This window comes from Trachymyrmex septentrionalis, unplaced genomic scaffold, assembly GCF_001594115.1.
Source record: "Trachymyrmex septentrionalis isolate Tsep2-gDNA-1 unplaced genomic scaffold, Tsep1.0 scaffold11, whole genome shotgun sequence".
Lineage (NCBI taxonomy): Eukaryota > Metazoa > Arthropoda > Insecta > Hymenoptera > Formicidae > Trachymyrmex > Trachymyrmex septentrionalis.
Genome location: NW_017304228.1, coordinates 3439048 through 3454652, shown reverse-complemented (window position 1 = coordinate 3454652; position 15605 = coordinate 3439048). Strand labels below are relative to the sequence as shown.

The window sequence follows — 15605 nt, the reverse complement described above, 5'->3', positions numbered from 1 at the left end:
TATATATATATATATATATATATATATATATTATATATATAATATATTTAATAAATTATAAAAATATGATAATTTTAATTTTTATATAAAACATCAAATAAAAATTTTCGAAATCTGTTATAATGAATTTTTATCAATTTCATATAATGATAGTAGCATAAATCTTTGTTTTTATTATATTATATTTTACTGTTACATTTCGAATACACTCTTAAAAGAGGAAACATTTATTAAATATGATGCAGCATAATATCATAATGCCAAATACATAAAAATTATAATATTTCGAAATTAACGAAAATAATTGACGAAGAAATTGGCGACTTTGATAATTAAATTAAAATAATCACAGTGTTTTTTATTGAATTATAAATTAATTATTGTGAAAATTGTCATTGAAAGTCACGTTAATTATTCTTTTTAGTTAAATATACTTAGTTAAAAATACCCGGATTATTATTAGTAAAGAAAGATAACGACTTGCTTAACGTTCTGCGACGTCGCCAGTTGACAATCGATCTTGCTGTGCTAGTTCAAACGTCTCAAGTAACATTCGTTGTAATAAAATCCCAAATCATCGGCGGTGCCATCGTATGCAGAACGCGTTACAGTATATTCGATGACCTGTATATTCTCTGTGGTTGCTTAACAACAAATTTTCTCGCTTCTCTGCTGTCGCAACGATGATTTCACCGTGGCCGAAAGTACTCGCCATAATTATGTTCGGATCGACGCGCCGACATGTTAGATCATGCTTCCTTTAATTTTTACCAAAATAATATATACGGTATGATGAAAACAAATGCATTTCATGCATTTTTCCAATGTTATCCAAACGCGTTATGCAATAATCAACTATAAAATATATGTTGAAATATATGCCGAAAAATGTATGCAGTAACGTGAAAGAAAACGCTTGTTGAGAAATTTTCAAGATTGTTAAAATAGATACAATAGAAATTAAATGAAAAATAAAAAAATTGATTTACTAATTCTATATTACGAAAAAAATACATTCAGTAAAAAAGTTCGACTTGGTCAGACTCATACTTTTTTCTTTTTATTATTATACTATTAAGAATAAAAAAAAGCAAATCTTCTGTAGTTATCACACATTATGCTTACAATACACTACACTGGCAGAAAAAAAATATTTACGAAAAAATATAGAAAAACTAAATAGATTATATATATATATATAAGACAAGATTTAAAAAATTCTTAATTTTTCCTAGATATTTGTAGTAGGATGTAGAGTGAGGTTTATTTGTCTTAGAAATTTTTAATTTTTCGTAAATATTCGTAGTGGAACGTAGAGTGTCGTTATTTGAAGACGAAGGATTTCTTGGTTTTTCAAACAAACAACGCCACTTTACGTTCCACTATGAATATCTATGAAAAATTAAGAATTTCTAAAATCTTGTCTTTGTAGTATTTTTCGTAAAATTTTTCCGCTAGGGTACTTTGTTTCTTCAGTGTTTGGACAACCCTTACAGAAAATCTATAAATACTAGTCAAGTATATTATTGAAAGACAGTAAGAAAGTAATTACTTACTTATTTTGAGTACTAAGAGTACAAAATAACAATAACTTTAATATTTAAAATAAGCAATTAATTACTGTCTTTCAGTATTACATTGATCAGTATTAGATTTCTGTAAAAGAACCAATTGCTAGAAACATATGAGAAATTAGATTAGGAAACAATACTCAAATGTTTCTGTGATCGATTATAGACAAGATATTTCTATAAGTTGATGTATATTAAAAACAATCAGCCACAGCAAATAATAAAAAAACTGCTCGATTGCTAACGAGCTTTACAGCTTCCGTGTAGATACTATTCACTGTTCGATGAGATTGTGACAAATTTGCAACACATCTGCCACATCCGCCTTTCTCGAGCAAAGCTGTTTTTAATCATCGATCATAATGATTCGCACCAATCCATCACTTTCGCTTGCCCGCGCCTTCACCGCGACGATAAGACTTTCAGTCCTTGCACGTCGTTGAAAGTTCATCCGCTGTTTCGTCGAGTAATTATTTACGGTTAGCGTGAGGACGACGAAAAGTGCGTGCTGGTGCGCGAAGGTGAGAATCGGAGAAAGTCGTCGCAGAGGAAATCGTTCTTAAACAAACGACATCGCGACGCGACGTCGGTCATAGTGAACCCCCCTTTTGTCACGCAACATATCATAGAAATGATAAGGCACGTGTGCTACTTGCGCATATCCTATCATTTAATGACTGGTAATCAGTTCCCAACAAATCTTGTCTCCTGAAGAATGTCATGCTCGTGGTATAAATGATATAAATGATATAAATGGTATAAATGATATAAATGACAAACGCTACAAATGATAATTGAATTTCTTTTTATGTCAGTAAAAATGTTCAATTATCTGATGTAATGTAAGACAAACTCGAAGTAACCGTAAAATATCAACAAAATGCGATGCGTATGAATCAAGGCGACGAAATTCCATTTAACCTGAGAAAAGGAGCTTATTATAATTTGCCCACATCCGTCACGCGTTATGAAGAATTTCACCTCGCCTGGCTACAAAGCCCCCTCATGCGGATGTGAAAACAAGTTTATTCAAACGATTATTGCCCAATGAGAAAGGAATATTATTCGAAAGCGGTATGGAGCCTGTAATCGATTCGATTTCCGTGGCGTATAGTCTACTTTCTTTTGCAATACAAGTTCAAGGTCGTTTTTAATAAAACTCAAGGAATTATTACGTTTATTTCATGCATGCATATAATTCTCTTTATATTATGAAAAATGTTTTATTAAATTTCAATCTAAGCAATCGATAGCGAGAAAGATGGTATGGGATAGGCAGAGAAGTAATGATCATTACATCAGAATTTTATTTTTTATGCTGTTATATCGTATTATTATAAAGATTGGAAATCTGTGTTATACAGAACATTGCTTGTATCAGTTCAACATTCATATGTAACATGTCATATTTTATCATAAGTACAATTTACAGTACTGTTCAATAATTATAGAAATAATTAAAACTATTTGCTATTAAATTATGATATATTTTATATATTTTATAGTATATGACAAAAGTTAATAATCTACCATGAAGAAAATGAATATATAGAATTATCTATAAACATTACATAAGACAACAAATAAAACCTTCAGAGGTTTCAATGAATTAATACATATTTTCACACAAATAACATTTATAATACATTTATATAGTATATTTATAGTACATTTCAAATAGAGACATAATCACTTTTTAAAATTGAGATACCTATTCTCATCGAAGTTATCCTCAAATTCTTCGGCTATAACTATTTTAGTTTTCGGCTTACGCATTTCGAGTCTCCGCTTCCGTTCTGCCTCTGTAAGTTCCGCGAGATTCAGCGGTAAAACTATTATCTTCCGCGGCTCATGATACTCGATCTCTATACTACTCCCATCAGAAAAAACGAGTGTTGTAGGATACGTCCGTTCGTATACTGGTCTATGCTTCTTCGTTATCGCCGCCGTCCAACAATTAAAACTTCTACGAAAGACAGTCGCAGAGTTGCCAATTCGTGCAAGCGAAGTAATCATTCTGAAATAAGGAAGTATTTCTATAGCTTACAAGGTTCTTAATATTATCCAAAATATAAATTTATTTTACATATTTGCATGATGACAAGGCGACTCTGATCAAACTTTGATTAACTTAACTAACTTTGTTGATTTTATCTTATTAATTTTATATGGAGAGCTGACAGTGGATCTAGTGGATCCATTCAATTATATTCTTTATGTTACATTTCCAAATTTGAATTACTGTTATTAAAATAATCTTGTATTTATTTTTTTTTAAGAATGTCATTTTAATTTTTTGAAATTAATTAATGCCTTTTAATAAACATATATTAAATAGATCTTATGAAGCTAGTGTCAACTAACTGTTACAGATTTTGGCGTTAGCTTCAAAGGATTCATCCAAAAGTATCATCCACAAATATAATTTGATTACAGAATAACAATTCTAAAATAATATTGGAGATAACTCCTATAAGTTACAATTTCAAAAAGCAGTCTTATCAAAAATCTTCTCTTTATTTGTCATAGAATCATTAAAAAAATATTTTTTCTTATAGTGAATTCGATCACTCGTACTACGTCGAATTAGTTATGCACATTAAAGATTATTTTATGTAAAATATCTGAATGCAATGGCATAATATAATAAATAAAATGATAAATGTATGTCATGTATGACAATGAAATTATACATGTATATTCTTAAAGACAAGATAATATCATTATTGGATTTTTAATCATTTAAACTGTTCATATACATTTACTTTCTCTACTAATTTAATATATAGCAGCTTTTAATATACACTAATGTAGTTTAATACAAGCAATTAAATTCACTATTAGATACTTCACATTACACGAATATCATGCCTGTCAATACTAACTTAAAAGTAATACATTTATTAATGTTATAATTTATTAACTTCACATTTAACAATGTAACTATTATGTACAACATATATTATATTACATTTATATTGTTCAGTGTAAAATTATAACATTGATCTATTATTTTTATATCTTCTATTATCAATGTAAATTAATTTTGATTTAATTTCTTTTTTATCTTCTTTTTAATTTGAAGAACTATGCCCGTTTCTACCAATGCAAAAAATGTTTTTATAAACACCAATTAATATCTATTTTTATCAATGTAGATTAACTTTAATCTCGATTTAATTTGCTCTTCATCTTTTTTTTTAATTGTTACAACTAGAAAGAGATAAAGAGTTAGTCGAATAAAGATTAAAATTAAACTAATTGAATTAGAAAGGGATAAAGAGTAAATTAAACTGAGATTAAAGTTAATTTACATTGATAAGAATACATATTAATTGATGTTTATAAAGATATTTTTTATAGGTTATGTCATCTATGCTTGGCAATATTGAGCATAGATGACACGTTACTTATTTGATCATTCAAAGTTATCTCACACTCATTAAAGCGTGATTATATCACTATGTTTACACTCATAAAACAACGAGAAAACTTCACGAAGACGATGGAACAGAGCTTACCTGCCGAGACTATCGACGAGATGAGTGACTTGATGCAACGACTTGAAGCTCTGCGCAGTTGAACCATCGGAACGGTCACGTGGCGTTCAGGCGCGGCAAATGAATGGCGACGACTGCGCGCGCTGCCGTACAATCGAATTGCGATTATCGAAATATGTTTAAAATGAGCGGTAATCGGCGCTGCCGATCCCGGCAGTCTACGCGTTTCTTTCGGTGTGGTGTACACATACGGGCGGTGAGTGCATTTTGCGTGCGATTCGTCCTGAGAGGAGGCTCGATCGGTAGAGTTTGGCAATCGTGCGTCTCCACAAGACGGTGAAGGAGGTGCCACGACTGCCGGGAGAGACGGCGGAAGATTTAACTTGATGGGGTAAGTCAATCCTCTTCGACCTTGATTCCGATCGAGGAGCGGGAGGACGTGGATGGCTATCCACGTCCTCTTCTCGCGAAACGCAAATAGGATAGTGTGCGTGTGCCGTACGACGAAGAGAGGAGGGTGCGTTGCGACGATCGTTACTCTTAAGCGTTCTGACAAGGGGACGATGATTTTGCGATGTGATAAGCGACTTTTCGTATTTTCATGCGCTGTACGCGCCTTCGGGCTCCTCCTGGCAATGGCCGAGCAGCTCGGCATAGTCCGCGCGATTCCTGCAAGGAAAGGAATTGCGACACATTTTTTAAGCACATTGAGAATGACGAGCGGCGATCACGGAGATTCATGATCTCCCGGCACGCTCGGGAAGAGGGATGGGGGAGAGTATAAATCTTTCAAATATCATTAAAACAAAGTGTGTTAAGTTGATTAGTAGAATTAGTCGAGTTAATTGGGGGTCGATTATGGTCTCAGGGTTTTTTAACTAGGGACCCTTTGATCAGAGACTGCTTTCCTTTTAAAAAATATAGTTGACACAAATATCGTTCTATCCTTTTTCGATGTTATGTATTAAACAAGCAATAATAATTCTTTGAATAATAATATATTGTTATTTTTAACTTCCACTTTGTGTCAAAATTAATCAATTTCTGTAGTTAGTTTCAAAGTAACCAACATCTATATTAACGTACTTATGCTAATGCACTTAGTAATTAATAAACTAAAATAATAAACTAAATTATTAATAAATTACATGTAATAAATTTGAATCAAATTTAATACACAATACAACATTTTTTTAAATTAAGGCTATCATACGTAAAAGTTTTAAGATATCGCCAATCATGGTCGAGCATTCTAAAGCGTAAGACCGCACTTTTAGCTATGATAGGTAGATTATAGTTGTTTACTTTACAGTTACAACTAAAGTTTTTTTTACGTTTGATGATGGAAGAATATAGGTGAAACAATTTAGTTATGCAGTAGTCGATTTGATTATAATCAATCAGAATTTGTCGTAAGAATTCAAAAAGCAATAGAATAAAATTAAATTGGACAGAATTGAATCTAGGACAGAATTGGATTTACGTTTGCTAGTCTTTAAATTGTTTAACTTCATTGTATTAGTTAAATTAACAATATATTGAATATATGAATATATGAATAAGAGCAATAGCGATAAAATATAAAAATATTTACAAATAATTCAAATTATATAGATATAATTGGACATTATGAATTTATCAGTGTTGGTATTCATTGAATTACACATTGAATAACAGATAAGATGATATTTGTCTCGACTGTCTCTTAAAGGAAAACAATTATAGTCTGGCCATGAGATAGCATACATACGATTAGTCTAACGTTTTTTATCAAATCGCTTTAGTCAGCGCGAGATAGCACTTTTTTTTCTCTCGCATCATTGCAGAATGAGATAAAACATATCAGTCGATTTTTTTATCAAAAATGTTAGACCTCTTGTCATGGCCAGATTTTGATTAAAAGGTTTCTATTTTTAAGTAGTGTATTGCAAAAGATCTCCAAGTATGCTGCGAAAATTTAAAAAAATGTAAAAAGAAGCAAAAAAGCGAATGTGAGGTGCTAAGTAAAAAGTATTTTAAAAATTGTGAAAACTATTTAAAATATATTATTTACTCTTATTTTAATCAACGCCAATCCCGCGTCCTTACCAACTTTTAATACAATAAAATAAAAATAAAACATTGAAACTTCACTTTTTATTTCTGCATGTTCACAGATCTGATAAAATCTGATAAAAACATATATTCTAAGCGTTAAAGCATTTGCGAATTGAAAAAAGTTGAAAAACTTTAAAAATTACAAAAGTAAGCAAAATTCACTAGATGCGTTGACCAATAAATTATCTAGTGAATTAGTTCACTTTTATAATTTTCATGTTATTTCAAAATATGTAATTCATTCCTTAGATTAATCCGGGAATCAAAGTGACCAATTCCTACAGTAAAAAGGAGGAGAGTTCCGGATGGGCACTGGCAACTTTACTTATTTTTATTTTATCGTTACAGTTCGTTTAAAAGATATATACAAGAAACTTCGTCTGCATATACATATTCATAATTATTCGAACAGTTATTACCTCGATTATTACACATTCAAATAAAATAACGTTATTTGAAAAGTATTTTAATCCCTCTCTGTTTCTCAAAAACCCCTCGCATTAATTTCGCGATTAAACTCCTATCGTGAAACTTTTCAATCGATTCATTTATTTATCTCGGGGGTTATATAAAAAAATAACAGAGCTTATATTTACCAATGAAATCTTTCAGATGTTAATTATTATGCATTCGAAACGAGAAAATGAAGATATCCCAAGCAGTATCATATCCAAAATCAGGATATAACGTCGTAAAAACGTCATTAAGTCGTTTTTTATAATTGCCACTACTATCTTGTATACAAATAAACAAACCATTTTATAATTATTGCAATATATAAAATAGTTTATTCAATAGTATATTCACTTACGTATATATATATATATATATATTAATTTATTCAACTATATACATTAATTCTACATATAATAAAACTTGTACAATTATCATCTTCATAGTTGCAACCTCTGTATCTTTCTCTGAGCATAAACATTAGATCACAAAAGTTTTAAAAAACTTTAAGATGTCTTATGTTCCGATTGTGGATATGTGCTATCTGAGATAGATATTTATTCCTAGGTTAATGAAAATAAAATACACAATTTCACATACTCGACATGGAATGTCACACACAAATATTCGGATGATTATTCTCCCAAGTTATAGCTAAAATCGCCGCATTTTTTTTTACCACCGTGCAATTTACAAAATTTACAACAATTAAATCTTTTTAATGCATAATACAACAATAATAATAATAAACGCGTAACATGCCTCATGCGAATAATCAACCTTTTTTATATTTATCGTACGGTAATCAAATAAAATATAACTGGGGATATAGTATAACGTGTCAATATCACATTTAGTATTTAAAATACCATCTGTAATTATCTTGGGTAGGGATTTAGTTTGATGCGTAATAAACAAATGGGACCGTGTGAAAATAATGAAACTTCGTATCGAGATAAATATTGGCTCCATGAAATATTATTTTTATTATAACAATGTCAATAATAATCATTTATTGTAACGTCAATATAATTCTCTGATTCTTTAACAACTACTACCTTGAAAAAAATCTTCGAACATCCATATATTATTTTCTTTTTAAATATAGTGTTCTTATTTTATATTCAATGTAAACTACTAAATACGATTCTTTATTTTATATAATTTATTTGATAAATATTATAAAAAATACGTCATTTATTTGTGCAAAATTTCCCGTAAGATTGTATCATTTACCTCTTATTTTTATTTCGATACTGTTCCAATTTAATGTTAGATTTTTTATAGTAGATAGTAATTTTTACTATCTTCTTAATTTAAATATCTTTAATAAAAAATCATATTTAAACTAATTAGAAAAAATATAAATATTTTCTGTCATAGCTATGATGTTAATTCATATATATTTTCGACTTAAAATTAAATAAAATTTATTAATAAAAATTATAAAAGTAAAAATTATTTATATTGCAGATACACACAATATACAAACTTTTTACTTATATAATTTTTTAAAAACATATTCTTTATGAAATCTTTTCACAAATATCAATACTGAGAAGAAAAAAGAATATATAAAAATTTGCATATACTTTGATATCGCGCATGCTGATATATATTCGTTTTGTATGCATTTTAAACTTTATATTCTATCTATTATATCCTATGTATATAATAATGATAAATGAGAAAATTTGTGAAAAGATTTATATAAATATATAAAACTATATAAAATATGGAAAATCTATATAAATCTATATAAAATATGAATCAGGAAAAGATTTTAAGGAAGGGAAATTAAGTCCTCGTCGAAGAGTCGCTATATTCTGCCATTCAGGTCAATCATCTTCTCATCGTTATGTCTGTAAAATCAAAGTCTTGCTCTACGTCATATCTACAATTACGTAGCTCACTAAATAAGTAAGACGAAATGGCATACATATATATGCGATTAAAGAAATTCAATCATAAATGGGTATTCTATTCTCATATTAATGTTTAACATACTATCATTGTGTATAATATTTATACAACGAAATATAATTAAAATAATACGAGTAATGAAGTATCGAAGTCCGCTGTTATATTAATAGTTAATAAAATCATGCAATTAATAATGCTTATTAACCATCAAAAATATATGCAATATATAAAAAGATCAGCCAACACATCTCCACTTTCTACATGCATGAAATCTAATACATAATCATTAGATCTTATACAAAAGCTTAATTCGCAAAGTATTATTTTATTATTAGCATAAGTTTAGGATTAAAAAAAAAATTATTTGATAAAAAAAATTGGATGCAAAGCGCAAGCAATATTAAAGCATGCATATATACATACCTGTACAGAACATAGTGCTGAATTAAGAAAAATACATCAAATGCCACAGAAAAGAATCCAAGACCGAATTTGGTTGGGTCTCCAAAAATACTCTCCCAGTCATCTGAGATAAAAATTTATGACGTTAATATCTTATAAACATTAGTTTTCTATATACAAGACGAAAGTAAATTTAGTTGTACATTTGTATGTTTACCATAGTTATAAGCGTTGAGTATCATCTGTAGCATTGATAAAATGCCACCCGTAAAATCTAAAAATACATTTCCTATACTCCAGCCGACAGTGGATTTCCTCCTATAATTGTAAAATGCTTGCGGTACGTATTTAATAAGCGTTACGCTGAGCTTAACGTAGCTACAGTAGTAGAGAAAATCTAGCCATTGGATTGTCTTCACGGAAGATAATATCAAAGATATTAGTATAAAAATCGCAAATATCCCATGGATAATACGTGCAGTCGTTGATACTCTTTGATTACCAGTCTGAAGTAAAAATAAATACGATGAAATTTCAATTTCTACAAATAGCTATTTTAAGGGGATCCTAAAGTTATCGATATTACCGACTAAATCATATAATTTTTGTATAACAAATACTTTTTTCTCGCGTTAATACGTATCTGTGAGGTGGAGTTTATGCCAAGAACGACCAAAAATTTCAAAATTGATATATTTTTTTACCATTTCTTAGTGTAACATGGTGTATCAAGCTGTCAAGTCATGACAACATTGGCTTGATACGGAAGTTTGCAACCTGTACTTACGAAATAGTAATCCACAGACACGTAATTTGCACGAATAAATAACGTCGAGTTCTTAGAATTAGATTTAGACGCTTTATCGTGATAAATTTGTTATACGAAAATTGACACGGACGTGCGACTTCGTGTATCATAGGTTGTGTGAGATACTAATATATAAAGATATGTCGCTGGAAAAACAGCGATATCTGGTGACTTCAAGCTTCACTTTAGGATCCTCTTAAATATATGCTGTTTTTATGTTTAGTTACCTCATGAATAAAACATTGTCCGATAACTATTATACTAGCAAATACTGCATGTAACGAAAAAAATATATCATTGATTTGTACAGGATTCAAGCCTTTTGGATATCGTTCAAAATATTCTTTCTGCAAATATTTTAATAAGTTAATTGAGCGTCATAATAGGCACATTTTTATTTCACATTCTTACTAAAAATTATTTATTTATAAAAATATCTCAATGTTAGCGCGCTTTCTCTCTCTTTTATTTTATTGCAAGATATAGAAACAAATGGCAATATCTTACCTCAATCTCAGGTATCCAGTACAGACCGCAATTAAACAGTGCGTACATAAGAAAACCGACAAGATTTAGTGACACATAATCAAAATTAAGACCCACAACACTTTTACGTTTATAATTAATATAGATTTGTGGATAGAAGCTTACGCTCCATGCTAAAAAATATATCCATCCAACCACAGCACTGATGTGATATAATGTATCTGATTTCTCTATTGTTACTCTAACAAACGCTTGGGAGAAACTAAAAAGAGATATACAAGTTATTTTTTTTGCATACATTGTTAAAATATTATTTTAAAAAATATATGTTAAATAAAAATAACAGAAATAGAATTTTATCACTTTAAATCGATATTATGTAACTGATCTTGCGGTATAATAATAATTTTGTACATAGACATTTTTCAACAGTTTTGATAATAATTGCAAATTTCGAGGTAAATTTATCTCACACAACACTTTCTAAAAATTGATTTTAAAAAGTACCAATAAGTTTAAATAATAAATAATAGCATTGATTTCGGTAGTAAAATTTGCAGATATTTCATCACTAAGATATATTTAATAACTTTCACTTATCAGTATTATAAAAATATTAAAATGATTTATAAATAAATTATAAAAAAAAGTTATATATAAAATTATTTAGACACAGCAATTATTATACACTGCAATTGAAGGAAATAATCTGTTCAACATCTGGAGACAGACTAACGAAACTTTAAGTTACAGCTTGGTTGACAAGTTTAGGTCAAGAAGCTATCTGGGCAATCTTAGCTAGCAGTCTGAGTGCAATGGAAGTGAATTTTACACTGATCTTTTGAATCTTTTCAGAATTAGTCACGAAGATAGGGAGGGAACGAAAGCATCAGTGCTCTGTACCCCGCTGTTTATTGTTTCACAATATTTATATCAACTGATAAATATACGTTCGTAATCAATTATTATTTAAAATATCAACAGCCGATTGAAACGTTTAATCAAAATATAAAAAAAAAGAGCTCGCAAAATTGATATAAAATCTTCCTATACTTACTCTGTGATATCACTAGGGGTTACATTAGCGCTAACAATCAAATGACCTGCGCTCAGGCCTTTAACATAAATAATCCATTCTGTTTTTGAGTCTCCTGGTGTAATAGAAAAGTTTGATGGGCTTGTAGATAACAGATCAGGATGCTGTACATCTATCGTAACCTTTGCAGTTCTGCTATCAGGTTCTAACGGTTCCCTGCAAAGTAAGATGTAGCTAGTAAAAAATCTCATTTTTAGTATATACGCAATTCTGAACCACACTGACATGAGCCTATCATTCAAGTCATTCAAGCTATCATTGATTTATCATTTTGTAATTGAATGATAAAGTATAAAGTCCGAAAACAATATTACATTTTAACGCCATTAGATGTCTGTTGTTATCAGTTTTAGAGCATAAAAGGGGACAAAACGAATTCTGTCGCCATGGCATGCTTAGATTAACTAATATAAGCTTAATGTGGGTGAAGGTGATAGAACACAAATATATTAGTTTTAAAGAACTTTTTATCATGCATATATACAACAAAGGTTTCTACTAATGTACTTAATTTATCTCACAGACATAAGTAACAACTATAGGTGTTTTCCAGCAAGAGATAGAAAACAGTGCAATCCCAAATGAAAAGCACAGGCAATAGAAACAAGGTAATAAATTCCCATATAACACAAGTCATTCCAGCAACACTACAAATGTTACAGCAATATTGCTGCAAGATTCTCTGCTGTGTATGGATTTCGACCTATCAGAAATTGTGTATCAATACAGTATTTTCTGTAGGTTAAAATCTATTGTCTGTGTAATTCCCTGTTTCTATCATCTGCTTTTTATTGTGGCTGGATCTTAATAGAATGAATTGTTGTTTGATAACAATACTAAACAAAGATGAAATAATTCATGAGTTACACTATGTCATTTGTATCTCTTGCTGGAAAGTACCCTATATCAGCACTGTCAACATATACATGTCCCTAAAAGCAATACAACAGCTCATATTACAACTTCCAATAGCCAATAAAATCTATAAGTATGCGACGATATCTATAATGTAATCCAATGTAATACATAGCTCAAGTTAGTGACACATAACAAGCTACTCACGTCAGTGATAAGTTGAATGAGCTCTGCTGATTGAGTTGTACTTCCAAATCCTGCGTTGATGCCCTAAGGTCTCCCTGAACGCATGTCAAAACTGCAAATATGAACGACGTGTAATCTATAGTAATGAAAATGAAAACATTCCCACTAAGCACAAACTAATAATAACATTACATCAATTATTATAATTTCCTACTTAACTATATGGATCGTATTCCAAAATTTATTACCAATGCTGAAAATCTAAAGTGCAAATATCGATTTTTCAGCGCTGGTAGTGAATTTTAGTACATGAATATAACACATTTTGTACATAACAATTACACGACTGTGTACAACATGTGTTATATTCATATTTATATTGATGAGCGGAAAATTATAGTATTGTCATGTAATGTTAAATATTTATATGAAAACTATAAAACTATAAATTATGTGATTCTACATATTTATATTAATGAATGAAAGATTATAATATTATGATGTAATGTTACTATTACTTTCTTTGTGTTTAGCGGGTTGTACATACTTCTCTATGCTTCTTTCTTGATCTCACCTGGTAGTAACAAGATCCACGAGTATTGCAACAAAGCCATATTGCACGATAGCTGAAACAAGATAACGTACTATGTTTAGGTTGGTATTATCGCTCCTCAAGCGAGGTAGCAATTACTGCAGTTATTGTTGCAAAAACGCCATTGTCATCGCGCTCTTTCGCGGCGTCCAGTGCGTTCGAGGAGTTAGGGCTTCCGCTGATGGCACGAACGTGGCAAGCATGTGAAGAACGGCGGATTTAACCTCAAAATGCGCGAGATCATCACGGCAATTCGTGCTTTACGATAACACTTTACGCGCTGTGGCATTTCGTTACAAGTGCTGCTTGTTGACGATCTTGATGATTGGTAGATCGTCTCGGATCTTCGTGGATATCTCAAATTTTTGCGGTTATCAGAATGTTGAGCGATAACGATGACGTCGACGACGAGTGCCGTTCATTATCGTAGATATCATTTCACCGAGTGTTCTCCGTTGTAAGAGTATCAGAATGAGCAATGAACGCGAACGCGACGTTTTGCACCGACACAATCGCGATAAGTTCTCGCAGTTAAAAGTAGTTAAAAAAGCGATAAGGAGTAACGGTACGCGACGTCAACAATGAGCATGTGACCCACGACGCGCCACAGCTGACACTTGTCAGCTGGAGTGACATTTGGCGGCAAGATTCACACTCTCGCAGGGATGACAGATATGCAATCATTTGAGTTTAATGAATCCACATTGAGAAAAGACACACACATACATATGCACATAATATGTTTTTGTAAGAAATAATGGAGTGAATGATCGAAAAAAGACAGAAGCAAAATATAATGTATGTATGTATATATAATTATGTAATTACTTTAAAAAATTAAAGGAAATAAAGCTATTGCTTAAAGAAATAGTTTAATCTAAGTGCAAATATAGTAAATATTTGTATATTTACTGTATATTTAATATAGAAACTTATAACGTAGCAAAATATTTTTTTTTAATTTAATAAAAATGAATTATTAAGAGGACTAAGGCCCGCGATTGCACTGACGTTACTTTGATTTTAAGCAAGGCTTAAAACTCTCCTTGTCTCTATCTCTTTTTCAGCTTTAAAACGAGGCAAAAAGAGATTTAAAGTCTCGCTTAAAGTCAAAATAACATTGGTGCAATGTTAACACTGAAACTAAATAATGAGAATATACATTTAACAAAATACAAACTTATATATTCGTAGGACAATATAATGTCCAACTTTTTTACAATTGATTATAATTTCTCATCGTTCTTAGCTTTCTAGAGAAACGAGTCGCAATTTGTATATAATATTAAAAGTAACGTTAGTTTTGCGTAACTATCAGACGGTGTTGTGCAAATTCTTATAAATAAGTAATAAAACAATAAAAATACTATAGGTTCTAATGAATTAAATCAATTAGGAATAAACAAGCCTTTGAGAGCTAATCCTAGATAATTGCAATGAGCTTTATTGTATATAATAATTAAATAAAAATGTTTCGATTCTTGATTTGGATTCTCTTTAGCAAATATATTAATAAATAACTAAAATATGTACAAAGAGTGTCATTAATTACACTTAGAAAATTAGATTGTGAAAAATTACTTTCATTATATAATTATATATAATTTTATATATTTATATAAGAAACATTTTTTCC

At 30.1% G+C, this 15605-nt stretch overlaps 2 protein-coding genes across 4 annotated transcripts in view; both read right to left on the bottom strand.

Annotated features, from left to right (window-relative positions):
* Nucleotides 1-3260: 3260 nt before the first annotated feature.
* On the bottom strand, nt 3261-5643 carry LOC108750322 (39S ribosomal protein L55, mitochondrial). Its single transcript, XM_018489706.1, has 2 exons — nt 5093-5643; nt 3261-3588 (listed from the first exon to the last, which is right to left on the bottom strand). Exon 2 carries the CDS (start codon nt 3585-3587, stop codon nt 3261-3263), a length of 327 nt encoding a protein of 108 aa, XP_018345208.1. The 5' UTR covers nt 3588; nt 5093-5643.
* Nucleotides 5644-5655: 12 nt separating this feature from the next.
* The window catches only part of LOC108750306 (cystinosin homolog), a 26970-nt gene continuing 17020 nt past the window's right edge, over nt 5656-15605 (bottom strand). Inside the window, exons 4-11 of one of the 3 annotated variants that reach the window (XM_018489676.1) lie at nt 13952-14003; nt 13399-13489; nt 12298-12492; nt 11262-11502; nt 10982-11101; nt 10164-10452; nt 9968-10070; nt 5656-5740 (exon numbers count right to left, since the gene is read on the bottom strand). In XM_018489676.1, coding sequence (XP_018345178.1) covers nt 5671-5740; nt 9968-10070; nt 10164-10452; nt 10982-11101; nt 11262-11502; nt 12298-12492; nt 13399-13489; nt 13952-13991 — 1149 coding nt within the window. In that variant the 5' untranslated portion in view covers nt 13992-14003 and the 3' untranslated portion in view covers nt 5656-5670. Of the gene's footprint in view, nt 5741-9385; nt 9484-9967; nt 10071-10163; nt 10453-10981; nt 11102-11261; nt 11503-12297; nt 12493-13398; nt 13490-13951; nt 14564-15605 lie in introns of those variants that run through there. The other 2 variants (XM_018489685.1, XM_018489694.1) reach the window with 2 other exon arrangements.

Bases quoted from the DNA above. Each gene is read 5' to 3' on its own strand.
- LOC108750322 (XM_018489706.1), bottom strand. From the start codon at position 3,587: ATGATTACTTCGCTTGCACGAATTGGCAACTCTGCGACTGTCTTTCGT.